The 22,855-nt window shown below is 44.9% G+C and overlaps 1 protein-coding gene across 1 annotated transcript; it reads right to left on the bottom strand.

Moving 5' to 3' along the window:
- Positions 1 to 1,425: 1,425 nt before the first annotated feature.
- Positions 1,426 to 22,353, bottom strand: LOC149331496 (zinc transporter 6-like). The gene is made up of 13 exons (XM_089556677.1): positions 21,990 to 22,353; positions 21,650 to 21,736; positions 20,935 to 21,019; positions 20,778 to 20,820; positions 20,407 to 20,472; positions 19,105 to 19,185; positions 15,405 to 15,440; positions 13,645 to 13,788; positions 12,286 to 12,405; positions 11,340 to 11,442; positions 4,471 to 4,587; positions 2,970 to 3,074; positions 1,426 to 1,939 (listed from the first exon to the last, which is right to left on the bottom strand). The coding sequence occupies exons 1-13, from the start codon at positions 22,056 to 22,058 to the stop codon at positions 1,811 to 1,813; spliced, it is 1,185 nt and encodes a 394-aa protein (XP_089412803.1). The 5' UTR covers positions 22,059 to 22,353; the 3' UTR covers positions 1,426 to 1,810.
- Between the last annotated feature and the right edge of the window lie 502 nt (positions 22,354 to 22,855).

The raw sequence follows: 22,855 nt of genomic DNA, 5'->3' as shown, positions 1-22,855 counted from the left end.
GGGCTTTATATGTATGTCATGAGTTCTTTCATGTAATGATTGTGATGTAAAAGAGAAAATGGCGTCAGTGTCTGCATGAGCAAGAGGAACTGCTGTCGCATCGCACCTTTTAAGGCAGAAATGTCCCTTTTTTTTTTGTAAGTGAGCTCGGTTGGCTTATCTTTGTCAGGGACACCAAGAAAAAGCAGATGCAGGTTTTCATTGTGCCGAACAATTCATGAGGAGTTTAAACGAACCCCGTGGTCTGAATACGAAATGCATGAATGCATAGATATGTTATAATTACGAAACTTTATCGTCGTTCACATTTCACTGGCGTATTTTGTCATTGCTGTCCGCTGCTTGCTGTTTTCGGCTGAATTCTCCATTTTGCAAAAACACCTGTCAGTTCCAATTCTCTCGCTTTTATAAATCTCAAGTCACACGGGCAGGTGCACTGCATTGCATTAACTGTTGTTGGTACCCCTCTCGCTGCCCATAATCCTTCTCTTCTTCCTCTGACCAGATACCAGCACTATGTGCTTTCAAGAAACAATTTTTGCACAGACACTTTAGGTTTCATGCCCTGCTGTTGTTTTGGTGTAGCCAACATGGCGACGCCACAAATCCAGGCCAGACCGACAGCGACCGAAGCTGCTCCCTGAACATGTATGCACAGCGACTGTGACCAACGTGGAGCACGTACACGAAAAAACTTGGAGACACTTAAAGCTCTATAGACAACAAATTTTTGCTCGAGTGTTTCCTTTCAAATTATGCGTTAGACATCAGAACACGTGGATCAGTGTGGTATTCGCTGACAACCGCTAAATAATTTAGAACTGAATTTCTTCTTGACGCTGTTTCGGTTCCATCAAACGGTCAAGTTGTGGTCCCAGGTTCGAACTCCAGATCGAGACAAATTTTTCTTCAACTACAAATTTCCTGTAGAAGCTTTATAGCTTGCTTTTGTAGCCGTATGGCTGCACTTGGGTGGATGCCAATGAGTAATCCCTCCATTATTACACCCTTATATTGCAGTGCCCTGGAGTGCCTATCAGAGAAAAGTTCCGCACTCAAGAGCGGGAGTCGAAATGGACAAGATTCCCAGGAAGTCACTGAGGCACTCATATCAGCATACCACTGGGACACTGTACACATGGTTGCTGAGGTTCCCAAGAAATCTATCACTACTGTGACTACTCAATCTTGGGTGCACAAGCAGCTTTCACAGGAACATACATTCCGCACAGAACAACAACCTGCGTGAAGGTTGACGGGAAGTTCTGAAGTCGACGTTGACTACAGCAACAGTAGTATGCAGGCCAAAGTTTGCATGCTGCAAAATCCTACCAAATAAGCTGAAGCAGCCTATGGCAAGACAATAAGCATTGAAACACACAAAATGAACGAGTTCCTTTAGAATGCAAATAAAAAGCAAGACCATTATGTCCCGCAACAAAATCCCTATTCGTTTAATACCAAAATCTCATGATGATGAACGAAATAGCAAGCCCACAATGTTGGTGTAAGTTGGCATAAAAGTACATACCAGTCACAAACACTTCGCCTTTTCATAAACCCTGATAGTAGTTTAATAACAGTATAATACGTTGTGGTTAAAAACAAACAGAACCTATAAACATGAGGTATCCCCCAGTGGCTGCTGTTCCTCACGCACGCCAAAAGCAAAGTGCACCTCGGCAAACTGGTGGTCTGCGGCAGAAATCACGCACCGTAATATCACAGAGATTGCACAAACGGCTGCAGTTCACGCGCACAGAGTGGGCGTGAGCTGAATTGCGATTTTCAAGCGTGGACGCTTCGGGGGTCACACTTTTGCCGCCGCACTGAGGGCAGACTGGCTGCCATAGGACTCCCGCCTCTCCAGGCTTGGCGACTGGTCCCGTGCTGGGTGGAACGGAGCCGCTCGACTCCATGCCCATTCGTCCTTGAACACCTGGTTTAGAAACTGAAGCTCAGAGTGCACTCTAATTACACCGATCTCAGCAACAGCCTTTTGATTTTGACTAGGACGTCATCACCCTGCGTTTGTTCCCTCACCCACTCTGCCCGCTTGCAGTCTACTAACGTTACACCCACCATTTATATTTCCATAACTTGCTGTGCTGTCCTTAACTTAAGCGGAACCGTTTTCGTTGGCGTCTGCAACACGTACAAACAGTGCCAAAAATTCTAGCAAGGCTTTCAAGAGCTCGCAGCCCTAATGTTTTAGCTGCACTTATTACTGCTGAAACATTTTGAACTCGTTAGATACACATGCAGGTTACCATTGTAACCTCTCTGAAACACCAGGCAATTACTCTTCCCACACCTACTATCATGCGTTCGGCACTGACATTTCTGCGGGGCTGTTTGCCATCTAGGATGTGGGCCAGCTTTCAGTTTCTGCCCCCTCCTGGGCCCCTCTTACCCACAACACCCAATTGATTTTTCATTTCAAAATCAAAATTGTAAGGGCTTAACCTTCCCTATAACACTTAATCCCTGACAAGGCCTTTTTCATGGCAATGGGTGATAGGTTAACAGCAAGTCATTTATACTGAAGCTGTGTCTGCAGAGTCGTCACTCACAAGGTCAAAGAACATGGAGAAAAAAAAACACGGATTTGAGCTTGGTCTTCGAACATGCTCTTCACTGCCAATTCGCTTTTTTTTTAGCAGACCAGCATCATCACTGATGTCACGCAAAGCAGCTCTCTAGGCTACATGCAGGAGTTTTGGTCTCAGCTCAAACATTTTTGCTTATTTCAAGTTTATTTTTAAAAAATGAAGTAGTGTACTCTGGTGGGAAACCCCACAGCAATATAAATCAGCCATTAACCGAGTGTAGTGAAAAGAATTGCCAGAGTTATCCTTCACTTCAGCCAAAGGGAATCCCGAGCATCATGTCAAATTCATTAGCGGCCGGCTGTGGAATCAGCTACTCACCATAATTTCACTCCTTAGTACAATACAAGAAGCACCTACCTGAACAGTAAGCTCTGGGACAAGGGCCGACAGGCGGTCGACGATGTGAGCCAAGACAAGCTGTTCGTTGGCGTCCCTTCGAACACGAACATGGACCGAACCAGCCTGCAAACAGAACAGCAATGCTTTGACACCAAGACTGCCCTCAAAACAACAAACAGTGCAGTATGGCAAAATAGTCACATACCATCAGGACATGAATTATCTGCACTAGCCGATTCATAAAATGCTAAACACAATGTTGACACCGTGCATGATGTGGTAACAAGTGTGTTCTTATTGTGGGAGGGTTACAATTGATGCTACTGAGCTCGACCACATAAACACAAATACAAACGCAGTAGCCTATGAATGACTGGAAGGATTCATGGCTGAGGGAACATATACTCAGCAACACGGTCCAGGTTAGAACCTCCAGTTCAAATTTGGTTGCACAAGTTGAACCTGTTGACCTTCACCGGAAGATGGACGCGAGGGTAAAGTGCCCTTCCATCAGCCGGTAGCTTTGTAGAGGCGTATAGCTGTCTTTTTGCTGCAGAATGGGGTATGCTGACGGCACGATGCCAAGATGTGAAACTGGGGGGAACTAGGCTATTTATTTATTTATTTATTTATTTATTTATTTATTATTTATTTATTAGAGATACTATCAGTCCGGTCAGGACCAAGATAGGAGTGATACAAGGTACAGATTACAAAGGTGGAACACGACAAACAAAACACCAGCACCATCCAGTCGGATGGTGCTGGTGTTTGTTTGCACTGTATTAAACAGCCAAGTTAAAATGTGTGGATGAGACAAGGGCATGATCACATCTGTTGACAAACGCAGAGGCTTCAAAGCTGCTGCACATGAGCTGAACTTTCTGCCTACACGATGCCTGGCATCAACTTCATGCACAGGCCTATCAGTGGTTGATGTGTGGTTGTTTCAGAAAAGTTTTAAATCCACAACCTGTCCTGTGTATTATGCTTTTTCACTGTTTTCACACTGCCCAAGGACATATTTTTGAACATCCCCTGTCTGCACCATGTGCCATGGCTAACAACCATCAAAACTAGGATCTTCAATAAGGCTTCTGAAAAGGTTACATGCTTTCAGAAAAGAAATATCCTATCCAAGTGGAGCACAACAAAACAATCAGAGGTGCAAACACCACGAAGAAAAACCAAGCACAGTCAACTCTCAATGTCAACTCTCAGGGGGGACCTCGAGAGTCGACTCAAGGGGGACCAGAAATTTCTCCCATTTATGTGAAGTTCGAACTAACGATGGCCTTCTTTTAATACTCGTGATGTTGAGGACACCACGGTGACAGTTAAAATCATCTGGCAACAGTTCAAATAAACCGGTTGAAAGAAACGAGAGTCCACTGTATTACACCTCAAGGAGAAATAGAGTGAGTCCCAGCAATAAATGCTGATGGCCACCCCAAGTCAGCTATGTACAGACAGCAAGTGGATATACATGTGGGCACTCTATGTGAAATGAGATACTGACCAAAGTTCCGAAGGACAGTGTCCAGAAAAGCTCGTGGCGAAACTCCAGCACACCGTCCAGTGTTGATGCCTCTCGAAGACACTTGTCCAGCTGGCCTAGCAAGTGCCCTGGGGTTGTCTGCAGAAAGAGGGATCGAGCAAGAGCTCCTCATGCGGTTCACAGTGCAATACTCCAGCACCAAGCAAAAGCTTTTTAATGAATGGTTTGTTCAGGTTTGGTTTGGTTTATGGGATTTAGTGTCCGAAAGCGACTCAGGCTATGAGGAACACCATAGTGAAGGGCGCCAGAAATTTCTACCACCTGGGGATCTTTTAACATGCACTGACATCGCACAGTACACGGGCTTCTAGCACTTCGCCTCCATTGAAATGCGACTGCCGCAACCAGGATCGAACTCGCCTGTTTTGGGCCAGCGACTGAGCACCATAACCACTGAGCCACCAAGCCGGCTTATAATGTATGAAATGCCTTACGTGCTAAGTAGCAATTGTGTTAGCTGCACAGATGTCGGACATAAATGTCTCAAGCATCACTGACTGTGATCAGACAGCTCAAGTGAGTGGAACCACCAGCACGATAAGACCAAAAATGCAGCTGATGCAAACAGTTGCAAGCACTAAATTAAATTACTAAAAATACGCTCAAAAGCAACAATTCAAGAAATACTGTATTATAAATTCTTCTTAGGCAATTCTTGCATAATGCTACCATGGTACCAACACTTGGTTTTTTTCTTTCCTCAACTCTTAAAATATGCACTGCCCTGAAGAAGCACAATTCGACACATACCTGACCTGAACAAGTGCACGTGGCTCTCCTCTATTTTTTTTACATAGCCAAGAAAAGAAAAGGCCTTCACTTTTCAGCAAGAGCTTTGCAGTCCCTTGAGCCATTTTCAAAGACGACAGGATGTCTTCCCAACATGCCCCCTCCCTCCCAAAAACAAGGCCCGTTTTGACAAACCCTAGTATAGGTGCAAAAGAAAACGGAGAGTTTGCTGATGCTCTCGCGTGCTGAGCACCGCGCACAGTTAGTTGAGAATCGCACAAGCAGCAAGATTAGGTCAGCTTAAAGCATGTAGTATGTGGCACGACGCAGAAATCATTGTTCTACAATTTTGAAAGCAAACTGTAGCATGCAAAACAAGTAAAAAATTTATCAACAATGAAGGCAACAGGTAAACATGCAGCCCACTCCAATATGAAAGAGCGAAAAACTAGTTCACACAAAAGGGCGAACTTTGTCGTTATTTCAGAACTAATCTTGGAAACTGACTTTTGGATTCTGTACTAGTGATGCAAAACTATCGATAGTACTATCGATAGTGCGCTATTGATAGCACTATCGATAGTTAGTACTTTCAATAGTACTATTGATAGTACTTTCGATAGTTTTATTGATAGTACTATCGATAGGTGTATCGATACTACTTGCTGTATACAGTACTATCGGTTCTATAAAATCAACCACGCGTATCCACTGCATCCTAAACTTGGTTTGCCGAGGTGTGGTATGGCAGTGATGGTATGAGTACTGACTGGACTCGCCCGTTTTCGGGGCTTACGCGTCATCGAGCTCTGCAGACGTTCCCTACGTAAAGTTGCTGGATAAAATGTTAGCGTGCGAATGACCTAGTTCTGAAGCATCTTTGCGAAAAGCATTTCTGCAGCGGTTGCGATCGACAGTTTCACTATCGGCATTCTTGCTATCGATAGCAACACTATCTATAGTAATACTATCGATTCTACTCTCGATAGTAACACTATCGATGGTAGAATCAATAGTATTACTATCGATAGTAGACTATCGATAATACTATCGACAGTCTATCAATAGCAACACTATCGATAGTATCTTTTACACTATCGATAGTTTCCAAAAAACTATCGATAGTATCGATAGTCAATTTTCCGATAGTTTTGCATCACCCCAGCAAACCACAAACCTCCCATAGATGTCCAGATTAAGTCTGAACGTCTATGTACCAAACCGAAATCTCTCAGACGTCTTATCTACCAACCTTTTTTCGTGGAAAAGCTGCAGACGTACCCACGACATTATATCTGCCTTAACCTAGACTCCTAGTAGATATTACTTGTCACGTCCTGGGTATGTAAGCGAGATATATAATTTAAGAATTCCATATTTTTCAATCGTTCGATATTTCGTGTTGCCTTACTGCATTTAAAGTTGGAAATCGCTGTTGACTACAAATTGGAGGCATGACCAGCGCTGCCTGTGTTTTTGTGTTTTTTTTGTGCTCGCTTCACGGCAACATTATCCTACCTAGAAAGAAGGAAAATACGGGAAGTAGTAAAGACAAATCTGAATGCACACGCATCAGGTTTCTGACTCAACTGCACGCAGTTGGTTTGAAATGCCAGTCACTTTGGTCAGGATTCGCATTGTTATTTCATTACTATTCTTACATTCAATTTATACCTTGTGCTACAGCCTGCAAGCTATCTCAACCACACTGAAAAGTGAGGACACACTAAAAAACTTTTTTGTTATTTAGCAGCCAGGACTATATAATAACCATTTTTTCTGATTAAGCATGTTTTATTCAACTTATCCAACTATTTAAAGTACAAGAATTGGTTCAGTTCAATTTTTGGGAGTTTTTTTTTTTTTCAAAAATGTCTTAAATCTGCTAATCGCGCTAGCAATGATAACTATTGGAATGTTGAGCTGAGGAAAGCTTAGGCATTTGTGTAGCTGAATGTGTGACCTCATATTTCTTGAGAATAAACTTCTTGAGTCCCGCTTTTTATCATCATGTCAACACTGTAATCATGTCCAGTGCAGGCCAAAAATTTCTCCAGTTAACCCTGTGCCAGCGGCGGCCCCCTTATCCCAGCAAACTTCCGAATCTCATCTGCCCACCTGCCCTGATCCTCTCTGCTGTGCTTGCATTCTCTCTGAATCCAGCGCGCTACCCTAACGATAATTGGTTATCTTGCCTTCATGCAACATGCGCTGCCCATATGCCTGTTCCAGGAGGCCATGGCCTGTTCTATGCCGCGGACAGGCGGCGGCGGGGAAAGTGCGGTGAATTGTCTAAGCCGCCATCGCGTTGTAGTTCGTATCGTATTTTATCAATAATAGCGCAAACTGCGCATGGCGATTGCAGCTGTGAAAAAAGTAATATGCTACAATTTAAAAATAATTAACTTATTTTTCGTGCCACAGCAAGCCTGCTACTAAGTACAAAAAAGAGACGATACAAAATATGTGACAGTTTCGCACATCCGCACGAGGCTAGGTTCAGCCATGGCGGCAGTGGTAGAGCGCAGGGCGTGTGCGGTTTCTATCGTGTTCCGTGGGAACATTGTGTTTGAAGAACCTCGACACAGAATTAATTATTCCCTTATTATTGCTGGCGAGATTGTTCAACCGTTCTTTCCTTGATGGAGCTGAAGGAAGACAGTTTGCTTGCTTTTACTACTCGGCGAAGTGGACCCGTCAGTACGAATTAGGACTACAAGTCGTTTTTACCGGCTGGGATCGTGACCTTTCTTGGTGCGTACTCAGTCTCAGTTTACTCATTGAAGTGTATTTTATGCTATTTTTGCGTTCGTAATGAAAAAATTCTAACGCATTTATCGGCACGTTATATTTTTACGCTCACTCGTTTGGCTGTTTTGCCAAACTCGCTATGTATTGAAACAAAGGCTGGTGATGTATGCAACTGGCCTCTACTACCGAAATGTGGGCATGCGTTCGGATGGTGTGCCGAAGTGCGTGTGCAAGCACACTCCGCTCAGCACGACTGCCTTTTAGTGCTGCAAGGGCAACCTTTGACGCTTCATAGACTTGCGTCGGTAAAAGTGGCGTAAATTACTGGGTTTGTTCGTTGTGGTTGCTGTGCCATTCTCCTGTCACCTGTAAAAGTGAACAATTATGCTTTCTTTTGCAGCAACCCTGGCTTATTGGGCTCGGCAGCTGCCATCGCAGCTGTTAACCTGACGATAATGCTCAACGAGAAGATTCAGTGAAAGCGCCGAGCGCAATAAAATACTGACGCACTCGGAAGTCATCTGTAGTGTTTTGGGCTCCCATGATGGCCATGTACTCGCTTACTCAACTGTATTTGAGCTAGCTAGAGTGCTTGGACGTCCCGACGACTCCATAGGGAAGTCTGTGGCTGGGATGCAGTAGGTCTCCGTTCCATCTGGAATAGTAACAGGTGTCAGCTGGTTCCAGTCTGGAAATGTGTCTCTTAAAACAGTAGGACTGGAACCAGTTTGAAATTTTCACCTGGATATTGATCTATGTATAGTCATATTCTCTTTATATAGACGTCTAGGCTACGTAGACTGGGCGTACTTACATGTTCACAAATATCTGATAAATGTAGAGCGTGATGTCTGCAGTACGTACCTACAACGTGAACTGGACCCCAATTTTCATGTTGTAGGTACGTAGATTTTTCGTAAACGGTACTAATATGGATGTCTAATGGAGGTGTCTAATGTCCAGCGTAAATATCTTGCTGATGTCTATGGTACGTTTTATGGTTTACTGGGACTACTCTGTACACCAAAGGGAAAGCTAGTTGGGCAACACTAAAAAAAAAAAAGAGTGCGTGTCACACACAGGTATTGCAATAATCATTGCTTGAATGCTCATTCTGTGTTACCGTTTCATGTTCAAGATACCTGTACAAACACCAGTGACTGAACTGAATGTGACAGCATCTGGCCGGTCTTAATTCATGCACATTACACTGTGTGTTCTAGTACATCCCGGTATACAGCATACTGCCGCGTATCTGTTCGTTCACGCTCAAGGCTGCAGAAAAGGGCTGTTATCATTTTTGTTCGTGACGCGAGAAGCGACCAGTCTAATCTCGATTGATCGCAGCCATGAAAGGCTGCATCTAGGTTTTTCCAGATTACTGTAGATGATCTTGTCCTGCTATCTGGAAGTTTCCTTGCCGGCTTTAAATTGAGCGATGCCGCGAGCAGCGGGCATTCGTAGTTCGACGACCGACGAGCACGTTTGTTGCTTACGCCGCCGCCGAGTGATTCAGTTATTTTGCGGGCGCAAGTCAGCCCAAATAAAGAGCATCGTTTCCAAGACTGGCTGGTGTCTTCCTGACCGCCGGACTGCCGTCACTACAACGTGACATCTGGTGGAGGTGCTGGGTAGCCTTTCAAGTTCCGGACACCCCCTACAAGTCGTGACGCCAGCCCTCTGAGTCATTCACCGGAGGACCTGACTACAGTCTACCACGCAGCCTCTGGAGCCTCCAGCCATGACTTACGCCGCAGCAGTGCGCAGTCCTGCACCTCGACAACGAGACCCAAGCCCCTATCGCCCTCAGCCAGCTGCGCTGGCTGGAAGAATACTCATCACCCAGCCGCCTATCACGTTCCCCGTCACCATCGTCACCGCGCTATGGATCTCCTAGCCGAGGCTACGCAGTGCGTGGACGCTCCCCCAGCCCCCGAAGGTTAAACTGAATAAAGCAGCCTCTGGAGGTGAGGTTGCTTCTGAGCGCAAGAACTAAGATCCTCCATCGACGAAAACACAAGACCATGCCTCAACTACGACGAGAACTACGACGACGACGATCCCTACGACGACGACTACTACGGCGACAAATACGACGCCAAAAACTAGGACAACACTGAAGACAACACCGAAGACAACACCGACGACGACGACGACACGGCCAGACTTGAAGCTTTTACCGCTGCCCTTACACCTTATTAGGAACGCTAAAGGACTCTTAAGTTCTCGAAGCATTCTCCGTGTTTAATTTCATTTTAAAGCATCGAGACGATGCTTCTTTGAAAGGGGGGTAATGCCGCGTATCTGTTCGTTCACGCTCAAGGCTGCAGAAAAGGCCTGTTATCATTTTTGTTCGTGACGCGAGAAGCGACCAGTCTAATCTCGATTGATCGCAGCCATGAAAGGCTGCATCTAGGTTTTTCCAGATTACTGTACATGATCTTGTCCTGCTATCTGGAAGTTTCCTTGCCGGCTTTAAATTGAGCGATGCCGCGAGCAGCGGGCATTCGTAGTTCGACGACCGACGAGCACGTTTGTTGCTTACGCCACCACCGAGTGATTCAGTTATTTTGCGGGCGCAAGTCAGCCCAAATAAAGAGCATCGTTTCCAAGACTGGCTGGTGTCTTCCTGACCGCCGGACTGCCGTCACTACAACGTGACAATACAGTGAAAAAATGCCAAAAAAACTGTAACACATGAATTGTTCTATACATCACAGAGCCTTATACGAAAACGGAACAGCAAGAACAAGAGCTATTTGTGGGAAAGCTGGAAAAGAATGCAGGCATTTAGTACTATATGCTTAAGATGCTTAAGTTACTGGTATGAGCCAAGATTCCCAAGTCAAAGTAATAATAATAATAACACTAGTAGTAATAATTATTAACTGATGAATTTTCACAACAAAAGCCAAAGTTGTGGCTACAAGGTATGCAGAAGTGGATGGCTCCAGAATAATTTTGAGTGTCCAGGATATTTTTACGCACACAGAAATCTCAGTACAACAGTGCTTTTGCATTTCACCTGTGTGAGAATGTAGCCACCACTGCTGTGAATCGAACCCACGACCTCTTCCTCAGCAGCAGAACACCACAATTATCACTGAGCCAACCAAGAAGGTGGCTCTGAAGTCACAGTATTCATGACGAAGATGTGTAATGCCGCAGCACACAATAGCGTGAGCACCGAAGCGACATCAAAAGCAGTCCCTGCTTCTGTACTCTACGGGTGACAGCTCTCGAGCACAGCTGGAGGCTATGACCGCATCTTCTACCGTTAATGTTGTAATCCGCAGCCGGCGACTGAGCAACACGCATACTTTTAGAAGAAAAAAGAAAATGCTGCTTACCTGAAGCAGAACAAAGGCACAGTGGATGCTCACGGGCAACATTGTTGCGCAACACATAATGGCCAGCAGTACGGCCGTCACGGTGTCAGCGTGAGCCCAGTCACTGCACAAAAGCATTGCAAAACATCATGGTAAATCAAGAAAGGCAACCAGTCAAAATTTCACTCCTAAACGAAGCACATGCTTTTCCAAACGTGACGAACCAACACCTTGTTCATAACCTCCAGAGACAGGTGATGAAAGGGCCAACAAGCCGATAGCTGAATAATAACCAATATGAGCAATGCATCAATTTCGAGCCTTTCCTTTCCTATAAATCCATGTGCCGCTGGGCCGAAGAGCAATAAAATGGACACTTTCTAACTCAATTCAGTCAGAAATCTAGCCGTTGGTTACATGCTTACTAGATAGCTAAATGGCTAAAGAAAACAAAGAAGCAGACTTGATGGATAAGAAATGATCTGTGGTCTTTACAACAAGCCCCACGTCAACAGATGGCATTGCCATGCATTGCACTGCCATCCCCAAAATGCTTCTTCCAGCACAGCCCCATCCTTTGAAGAAGGAATGCTTATGCTATATTGCCTCGTCTACAACAATAGCCGCTCGGCGGCTGCTCAGCACACAGCTCGTGTGCCCCGCTGTTCGCTTCTGAAGAAGAAGAAACTGGACGTTCCACCCTGGCTGTCTCAGTGTGCTGTCGCATCTTCTTGGTGTTGGCGTTCCTCTGCCGTCTAGACGCGGCTCTACCAGTGCCAACTGCTATGTGACAATATATTGCACAGCCAAAATGTTTTCTAAACGGCGCCATGAGTCTGACTCTTCAGTAGGGTCTCACTTGATGAACACAACAGCCTCAGCTTTACACTCACACTTGGCAGTTTACCCCGGGTGTTCCCTTTAATGCTGGTATGCGCTGTACTTGGACAAAAAGGGAGGTGCTCACTACGAAAGCATCAGGGTGTGGCACAGGAGCAGCAGGCAGGCCTCAGCCCACCCCAGCAGGAGGATGGGATTGAGACGTGGAAGGAGCAGGCCGGAGAGACCAGGCACCACACTGCACACGCTGCAATGAGACAGGAAGGCAGAGGGACATCTGTGAAGACACATCCACCATCGCCCTTATGCATGGCAAGCAATTTGATAAACAGGCCCCCACCTCATGCAAGTGATGTTCAAAGTTAACGGGTATGCAGTATATATAAGGCGTTGAAACCTTTGAGGTGTCAATAAATAAATAAATAAGAAAGACACCATGGACAAACAGCTACACTCCAGAACTCACATCTCAACGTAACAAGTGTGTCATATGCTCTACTGGATGAAATAAGTGACTAGCACGCCTTTATTGTAGAGGTACGACATTAATAAAGACGCACTGTCCTGATGAAGGGGCACTTCATCTCGGTGCCACCCTTGATATGAGCGCGCGGTGTCGTTCACCTCTGGCACCTGTTGCCACATGCACTTCTGAATGGCCTGAGAGCAATTCTCCCTCGGAAAGCTCCCAATTAGCCCCCATTCTTCTTAAACAAAGGAAGTTTCAGAAATAGAGCATGCAAATAGGACGTCCCACCTATTTGCTCCTAAGAGTTACCCATGCAATCACCCCTCTGTAGCCTTTATAATCTGCATCCAATGCACACAATCTCCAGTCGTGGACTTGTCACAACTCCACACAACTCCACCAATCTACTCCACCTTGGGGGACTCCCCTAAACATCTGACCGACACAGTTCCCACTTCGAGTTATTGATCAATTCGCTCTCGCCCTACCATAAGCTTGCCGTCCTGCTTAGTTCAATTGGTAGAGTGATTGCTCCGGTGAAGCGGTGGTCCCGTGTTCGAACCCCGGACCAGGACGAATTTTTCTTTAACTACGAAGTTTCTGAGAAAGCTGTATAGCTTTCCTTTGTAGCCATATGGCTGCACTCGGGTGGCTGTCAATGAGTGATTACTCCCTTATTAGCTATACATCAGTGCGCTGGCAAACATTTCAAAAATCTTAATACACAAAAAACGATCACGAAATATTTTTTGAAGTCGAAATTAACCTGGCGCACTCCACCATTGCATCGTCACTTTATCCCATCGTACTTTCATTCTCTGCTTCATTTTTTTCAATCAAGGTAAAGCTGACATGTCCGCTGAGACTGAGACATCAACTGCACCTTTCTTTCCCCACAACCAATTTCCCGCTGCACGAATGCAGGCTTAACTGACACTAGTCTTTTTCGAAAAGAGAGAGTTGGACGCAGTCCTTCAGGCACTCCCAGCAACAAGAGCTATGGGCTCCCCCCCTCACCTGTGGCTGATGTCTGAGAGGTGCTCCTGGAGCCAACTGGAGCTGGACGCCTGCAGGACGCTGCTCAGAGCAGGCTGCTTGACAGTCAGCTGCACCAGCAGGTGCCAGCACAGGCCCAACATCGTCCCTGGGAGCAGGCGGCCACTGAGGCGGCATTTTGTGCTTAATTTTTATTCAAAATATAAGCAAATGTTCAAGATTTTAAACACTAAATGCAGCATTCCTATCAATTCACTTTGTGCTTGCTTCAACCATTAAATTACTTGGTAATTTTTGCTATTTTTATGGAAAAATTCATGGTGTAATGTAACTACCCACTACCGCTCAAAGTTACCTGCTGGCCATTCACTTCTACAGTTTCGCATTGATGCCTCCGAGTGCCCATTTGTGAAAGAATACTCAGGGCGTACTGCAACTGCTATGTCCAAAGTTAAATCTCCAGTTTGCTGTACACTTAAAAATTTTATGGTTAGTGCCTCTGAATACCTGTCTGTGGTGAAATGGGCCAGAAGGCAAATAATTTCTGCAGGAGACTGGTGGAAGGCAACAATGACACTTCAATCATCACCAGAGATATTCGTCAACCAACAAGGGGTCACTACTCTCCATCACAAATACGAAATAAGTCGTCACTATGACAATATTACAGAAACTCTGTACCCTTCCTGTTCCTGACAAATCTCTCAGCACATTCTCTGGCGCATGGATTTGAATACACTCTTCACCCCTGCCCATTCTTTCCTCTAATGTCTCTGACCCCCCATCCCCTCTGCATTCCCAAACCCTACGCTAATCTGGTAAATCCCCTCTTATCCTGCCCCACTGCCATTCAATCCCCCCATTAGCCGTACCCCTTTCCCCCAAAGATCACGCCTGGCTAACCCCAGACCAGCTGATTTGGTGACCCTGGTGCATGACACTCCATGCACCATTATGACACTTAATGCCGTGTCATAATAAAGTTGTTTTTCTCTCTCTTTTCTGGAGTGGCAAGTAAAAAAAATGGTACGCCCGAAGGTAGACCAAGTCAAATTTTGAGTCGGCATGACGCCTCTATGGCAGTGCTGGTCAGAAAGATTAAGCAAGCCGAATGAACAAAATAAACACAGTAGCAAGGGCTTCACATACTTGCTTACGAGTGAGGGGTGCAAAAACCTGCTCATCAGGGTCTGAATGGAGCACTCGGAAAACTTTGGAGGTGGTGGCCGCGACTCCTCGCCTCCCATTGGTGCCGTCACCGATCATTATTTGAGTTAACAAGCCCCTAACAGTTTGAACTTCAACCCTTCACAGTGAACACAATGACTGTGTTCTGAAAATATGTGTATTATTTTGCCTTACATCCAGCTTCATTGTGCATCTCAAGGCAGCTTTCTCAACAGAAAAGCTGCTATGCAGACATACAACTACATGGCTCTGGATAGCGTGTTTATGCAGGTACAGCAGCCCTAATTTCTACAGGATTGTATACCAGCGCAATCGATGCTGAGATACATGTTCCGCTCACTCTCAGCTCCCACCTATACCTCTGACTCCCTCTTGGATGTCCTGTGCTAAAAAGCTGCGTGCTGCAGCTTTGATTGATGCTCGTATAGTACCCTTAATAAAGACCACACTCAGTGAACATCAAAAAAAAAAAATGAGTGCCATAAAAGATCACGCAAGTAAAAAATCTAGCCGCTCTTTCACTCCACATTTCCGAAAAGCAGAGGCAACAGCTGTTCCGGGCAACACTGTGAGTATAAGGAAGATGTCCTTACATGTGAACAGTAGCTGGTTCCAGGAGTCTCTCAATGCTGAAAAAAAGACAGAATCCAATTACATTCAATTGACCAACTCGCATTAACCAAAAAAATTCCAGTCGATTTACTAGGCTACACTCATGGCATGTTACACGGGGCTCAGCACTACAAGGCTGCACGTGGTCTATGAGGGATGTCACAGTGGAGGGTCCCAAATTAATTTAGAGCACTTGGGGTTCTTCCGCACTCAATGGCCCACATAGTACAGGCGGTTTTGAATTTCACCTCTGCCACAGTGCGACCACCACAGCCAGGATTAAATCCTGCGACTTCAAGCCCAACAGCCCAATGGTAAGCCACAGAGCCACCACTGTATGTTTAATGGGCTACAGGTTGCCCACCATAGTTGAAAATGTTTATTAGCTCAACACATGACAATCCCTGCTCCTGCACAGGTTCATGAAAAGATGTAAAGGTCCTCGTGCAGATGGACTTTGTTGTAATGAAGTTGAAGGGGCCCCGTGATTTCATCACTATAGCCGTGGTCGCCATGTGGCCGAATATACATAGTACGTTAGCCGAATCAGTCAGCTCTGCAAAACGCGTGCCCATCTTCAGGCGCCCACACACGCATCAGAGGCCAGAAAATGGGTCTCAGAAAAATAATACCATCGAGAACAGAGAGGGGCCTATTCAGAATACTGGGCTCCATATTTTGGGTGCTGAAGCTGATATGGGCGACTGGGAAAAAAAAAGATGCACGGCACTGATTTTATCACCAGTACCCGTTTTGGTTGGTGCCACACAGCAAACGAGCGTTTGGGCCGCAATACTTCTCCGCCTGACTGGAGTGTCTTGTGCAGAATGTGTATGCCAGATGCTTTGATGATATATATCCTTGGGAATGAAAATTGTGGTGTGCCTTAAGGGGGGATTGAGAGGATCGAAGGCAACTTTTCTATTTTTCGACTTAGAGTGATGAAATTTGGCAGACTGGCGTAAAACAGTATCAAACAATCAGATATAAAGTTTCACTACGACAGCTCCAGTAGGTTTCCTTTTATCATTGTTTATATGTTGCCCTCATGTTGCTTGCTTGTGGAAAGCCTAGCATGACAAAAAAACAGGCTACATGTCTGTAAATGCTTTTAATACTTACTAAGAAGTGTGGTGTAAATCAAGACTCTCTTCATTATTTTTTAATTTCTCTGCTCTTTTTTTTAAAGGACACAATATGTATCTTCTCCTTATGTTTAGAATGCATCATGATCTAATTACCATGTAATAAAAACAAAAGAGCCTAAATGGTAAATCTGAGACTGTCTTGATGCAGAACACATTTTAGTGATCACAACAAAACAAACAGGGTAAAAATCCATGCACCCATTGCTGTGCTACACTTTCCACGAGCAAGGTGTTAAGCTCAAAACAAACTTTCGAGAAAACAGTCCTCAAAGTTCTAAGCTAGTACACACTGTCTATGTGTAGATGCTGACAAATATATTTATTTGGAGCGCTTAAAGTTTACTTTTGGGTGAAATATTCACAGAAACAGTGTTGGAGATGCCAAAAAGTGTACTTTTCAAAAGTCGACTTTTTTCGCGATTTTTGCGATCTGATCCCCACATCCCCCCATAATTTTCTGTCATTTGACCCTGTGAAACCGGCGGAGCCTTGCTACCGTCAAGCACGCCAAATACATTGCCTAACAGCTTTAACCATGTGACCATGCTACGAAGATGGAAACTAAACCTGACCACATGGAACCGTGAAAGCAGAGTGCGCTCACGGCAGGACATGCGCGGCAAGGAGGTTGAAGAAATGGGGACGGCAGTGACTTCAGCATTCTGTGAGGCACAGCACGGCATCATTCAGCAGGCCACGTACCAAATTTTCGACAGAAAAGCGAGCGCCATGTCAAACCACGAGGCGAAGCTGACGAACTGCCCAGAAAAATGTTTTTTGTAGGCCCCACTTGAGACAAGACAAGTTTTTCTTCATGTTTCCTGCGGAGCTCGATACAGCAGATTACGCACGGTCACTTCAAATTGTCACATCAAGTTGGCATGGAAGTGTTGGACACCGTTATAAATGACACATTCAATATGAAATGGCCAGTGGAGCTGTTTGGAGGTTCGTTGTATCCCGTTGTACGAGCACTTTAGTCTATCAAAATGAGACATAAAATAAATAACATTCTGTCGAAGCAACCAAGGAGAATGGTTATTCCATCATTATATCCATTATTTCATTACAGCAAGGTCTGGCTGTAATAGTCCACCTACATAAGGCGAAATTATTATTATTATTATTTATTACATACTGTTGGCCTCTCTTTGAGGCCGTAACAGGATTGGGTGCACATATGCATGAAAAAGTACACAATAAAAGACTGCAGAGAAGGAACTTTTCACTCTCATAGAAAGAAACATGGTAAATGACACATGGTGACAATGTTAACCGTTTTGAAAGTGGTTTGCTACCTTCGACACGAATGCTTCAGGAGTGAGCTGGCTTACAATTTCAGAAGGCAACATATTCCACTCACGGATTAATGCGGGAAGTATGAAAATTTGAATGCATCACTATGGTATCTATATTCAGATAGATGTTTTTCATGTTTTGTTCTTGCGACACGTGTATTAGGCGTAAGCAGGTATCTAGTTTTATCAAGTTTTGTGTCGTTATTCAAGAGGAGGAACAAGAACTTAAGCTGCAACAGTCTAGCTCGTATGTGAATTGTAGATAGGCCGGCTTTTTGTAAAAGCAGTGAGGGAGAGTCATGGCGACTGTATTTGTTATAAATGAAGCGGACAGCTTTTCGCTGAACACTTTCTAATCTATCAATATATTGTTTAGTGTAGGGCAACCAGGCAATAATACTGTATTCTACAACTGAGCGGACAAGTGAAATGTAGGCTAACAGTCTTGCTTCAGGTGAAGCAAGTCGAAGGGAACGTCTTACGGTATAAAGCGCGGAATGTGCCTTTGTGGCAATGTGTGTCACGTGCTTGTTCCAACGTAGATCGGAGCTAATAATCACACCAAGATACTTGAATTGCTCTACTTTTGTAAGGGACTTCTGTTCAATTCCATAAGTGAAGTTTAATGGTTGTTTCTTTCTTGTGACGGTCATGCAGACGGTTTTCTCCAGGTTGAGGGCCATCTGCCAGTTGTCGCACCATTCCGATATGTACAGCAGGGATTTGTTAAGCAGTATTTGGTCGGCAGAGCTATTGATTTCTTTGTACATCACACAATCATCCGCAAACATACGTACTGTTGCATCAATATTCTTGCACAGATCATTAATAAAGAGAAGGAAAAGAATTGGGGCGAGCACTGACCCTTGTGGTACGCCAGATAATACTGCTGCTAAATCCGACTGGCTGTTTTCAAAACAGACAAACTGATGTCGATCAGTTAAGTAGGCTTTTATCCAATTAGTTATTGAGCCGTTTCCAAGAAAGTGAACTAGCTTGTAGTGAAGTTTAGAATGAGATACCCGGTCGAATGCTTTTGAGAAATCAAGGAATACCATATCTATTTGCCCCCCTTTGTCTATTGTCATAGCTAGGTCGTGGACAGTTTCTACTAATTGCTAATGTTTCTACTAATGTCTCATGTAAGGCAGCAGCTACACAGGTCTGCTTTTTTTACACAGCAACTGTCCATTAGGTAGCAGCTACAAGCTGAAAGTGGGCTCCACCCAACTCACCTTTCCTTGAGGACCAAAAATGAGCCCAGCTGTGACAATGTTGCACTTGCCAAAACAGCCAAGACCTCCCATCTTCTATACCTGGATTGTGTGAGAAAAGTGACGCCGAACCTTAAAACCAGATACTTGTACGACCAGACAAGCAAGAGGTACATACTTGTGGTTCTATCAAAGAGGCTAAAATCGAATGCAAGAATCACCTGCACGCTAGTTATTGCAATCACTGTGTGTTAATGGCACGTAGCACTGAAAGGCATGAAAAGATTGAGCAATTCCTGGTAGAATAATCACAAGATTAATCCCACCGGTCACCCACAACGTCAACTTCAAGAAAAAGATGGACACAGATAGAAGGAGTGCTTATCACGTGTATACTTCTCTTTTCGTATTTTTCAACTTCACACTCCATTCAGCTACGCGACAAGTGGCCCAACACTCAATCCTTCAGTTCATTTCAGGTTACCTTAATGTCGAGACGAGAAGTTAATTCGATTCGGCAGCACCACCCAAGCTAGTTCACAAGGCATTCCGTTAATCTGACCTCACCACTTATGAAGTGACGCTTTCGTTAGAACTTCACACAGCGACAACTAGTACACAAACACACACCGTGGCACTTATAACGCAATCACTATAAAACCTTAGCAAAAAAGATTGGTAGGGTTTTAACATATTTAAACTGAGTAGACATCCAGAAACATTCAATTGTTTAGCCCGGTGGGCTCATCATTTTGATTTGCAGGGTCGTCAGCACGTCCGGTGACGATATTAGACCCAGGTTAAGCTCCGATTGAGGTTAAGCTCATCTGATCTGTTCGTGCTGCAGATGGAAGTTGATGAAGGCAATGTGCAATGCATAGCGCAAGAGTGTGTTGCAGTTTAACAGAAGGCATGACTGGCATAGTCCTCTCGTGCACTGGCCAGTGAAGCTAATCTGTTCATGTCGCCATGGGTTCGAAATCCGGTCGCAGCAATCTTTATTTTATTCATTTATTTAGGTCAGGCTTCAGCGATGAAATGAAGATCATTTGCTCAAGAAACAAAGGCCCACCCTAAAGTGCGTCAAGCAAAATAACTGCAAGCCACGGGCAATGTCCTCTCCTCTCAGTACAGCTGACGCAAATGCTAAAATTAGCAGGCCACTGCGGCACCTCGTAAGGCAACACACCTGGTGCAAACGGCAGGAAACCACAACCTGCATTTGAAAAGAGTGCTGCCATGCGACTACTTATTAGCAGAAAGATCATCAGGAAGCGAATAAATTCTGTTCTTGTAAGACAGGCTTTTGACAAAAACACTTACCCAAAGCTATACGTTGGTCCAGGCTTTTGTTGAGAAACCCACATGCCGAGAAGGCAGTTCCCAAGACTAAATAGGGACAAAAAAGAAAAAAAAGTTTTTATTTCGGCTGCATTTGACGCAACGAATGCCACCTGAACTCGTCACGATATAGACGCAGAAGCAAGCCCATAACGCAATAATCAAAACACCTGCCCTATTTTATACTTCGAGTGAGTGAATTGGCTTATGAATTCGTCGAATTTCGCACGCTCCAGTCGTACCGACATTCTTGCTCTCCTATAAGTACTACATGCTTAGATGTGCCAGTTGATTTAGAAGTGCATGGGTAGTAAACTAGTACGTCATCATTAAAAACAAACAGATATTCTCACCAGAGTAGGTCAAAAAGTGTCAACTGAGTAAAGGCACCAAGTGCTGGAAGAAAAAAGAAAAAGAAAGCAACGGTTTCATGTTTTGTGCAAAAACAATAAACAGGGATGAGAGAGAAAGCAGCACAAAATGAAAAGAGAGCCTACAGGCTCCACTCACCTAAACTTCCAGAAGACCGACTCCAGTACGAAAGTACAGAGCTACAAATGATGTTCCCAACCATCAGCCAGACTATTTTTTTCGCCTACAAAGAAAGCATGCCGTACCTTGTATGTTCACAGCCACAGTGTATCAGCAGGTGTAATTCCTCAGAACTGCTTTCATTATTATGATTTATGTTGATGGGGGGGTTTAACACCCCAAAGAGACTCAGGCTATCAGGAACGCCATAGTGAAGGGATCCAGAAATTTCGACCACCTGGGATCTTTAACGTCTACTCTCTTTGGTTACAAATGACATCAGAATTTGTAACGAACATGTATAAATATACAATGGGAAAAGCAAAAAGAAAAAAAAGAATGCCACGACAGTGTTTTAGGAGACAGACTCAATGCAGCAGGGTAAAACGAGTTCGACAGACTCTGCTTTTCTAGCAGAACTCCTTTTATGTCTGACACCATCAACACCGAGCTTGGGTGCAGCAATATTCAATGCTACCAACGAGGTAATCAGATGTATTAGCAGAACCGCGCAAAGCACCTTAAACTACAGTCACTGCGCAACATGCCGACACACGCTTTGCACATACGTATCGGGCACTCGGGTCCATTACACCGAAACGCAAAGATTCAAATACCGTCCCGCTCAGTGCACAGTTTTAATGGGTCGTGTGTGAAAGCAGCAATTTTTGCGTATGGATAACAGGATACATACCGCCGGTTCTTTCATGACGGGTCGCAGCTCAGTGAGGAGTGTGCCAACCACACCGAGAGCCGGCTTCCTGAACGGTTGAAATAATCCCTGCAATTACATCAATTACAATCAATTACAATTGCTCAACGAAAGCCGACTTGATTGATCGTCAGTTTTAAGCAGAATCGCAGAAAACTGCACACTCGAAATGATCACTCGCGCTAGCGTTTTCACATCATGTAGTACAGTACGTGGCCCTCTGTTAGTTTTCATTTGTCAAAAAAAGCGAAATGACGTGACGACCTCTGCGTTAACCGCAAGCACCCAGCAACGCGAGTGGGGTAGTAATGTTTGCACACACCTCAGAATGGTCATCCCGGGAGTTCATCGGTGCGACGCGCTGCCGGAGATCCGACAGCTCACTCTGCATTGTGACTGCCAGCTGTGCCAAGTGCCCTCCCCCAGATGTCTGGATCCTGGCAACTTGCGAGCTACTACAACCTTCGGCCTTTCGCCGGGCTTTTTAAAGCGTTAGCCCGTGAGAAATAGTGCCGAGACGCCATGTCAGAGTTCCAAAGTGTATGAATGTTCACGACAGCAGCACGACAAGAAGGCCAACAGGCCGTCCGCTGCAGGTTACCCACGCACCGCTATCAATACATTCGCGCAACCTGCACATGCCAAAACACGGGCTGCGCCATGTTTCTTTTTACACCTATTTTCTCTCTTTCCTCTCTCTCCACTTTAGACGCATATAAACATCTATAGTTCCATAGCACAACAAGCAAGAGGTAAAACTCTGAAGCAGTATAACCACTGCTGCTCCCTGGCGGTTTTTGGCTGCGAAAGTGCACGCTTGCCATCTGACGCGGCGGGCGTTGCGTTGCACTACTTTTGCGGGTCTCCCTACCCTCTCCCAGGTGTTTTGAGGTCATGGCAGATGCCGCGGCTAGCAACATTTTTGTTATTTCCGTTCTAATTGCATTAATAATCACTGATGATAACTGATGATATCACTGATGATGAGTTGGTATATTAGCTCTACGGATGATAATGCCGAGGTGCCGAACGAGGACGCGGAACCCGGTCACGGCGGCTGTGCCTAGTTGGCGCTGTGCGAAGTATATTAATTGCGAAGCATGACAACTAGAACTCTTTTAAGATCAGATTTCCTGCATCTCAGATATTCGTGGAGCATGAAATCATGCAATTCACGGCAGCTTGAGG

This window comes from Amblyomma mixtum, chromosome 8, assembly GCF_055824585.1.
Source record: "Amblyomma mixtum isolate Tamu chromosome 8, ASM5582458v1, whole genome shotgun sequence".
Taxonomy (NCBI): domain Eukaryota; kingdom Metazoa; phylum Arthropoda; class Arachnida; order Ixodida; family Ixodidae; genus Amblyomma; species Amblyomma mixtum.
Note: the sequence above shows the minus strand (reverse complement) of the source record. Positions and strands in the feature narration are given on the sequence as shown.

Coding starts and splice junctions, on each gene's coding strand:
- LOC149331496 (XM_089556677.1), bottom strand. CDS start 22,058: ATGCAGAGTGAGCTGTCGGATCTCCGGCAGCGCGTCGCACCGATGAAC. Junction 13,789..15,404: donor GAACCAGCTACTGTTCACAT/GTAAGGACATCT, acceptor ATGCCGCCTCAG/TGGCCGCCTGCTCCCAGGGA. Junction 12,406..13,644: donor CTCTCAGACATCAGCCACAG/GTGAGGGGGGGA, acceptor GTCTCATTGCAG/CGTGTGCAGTGTGGTGCCTG.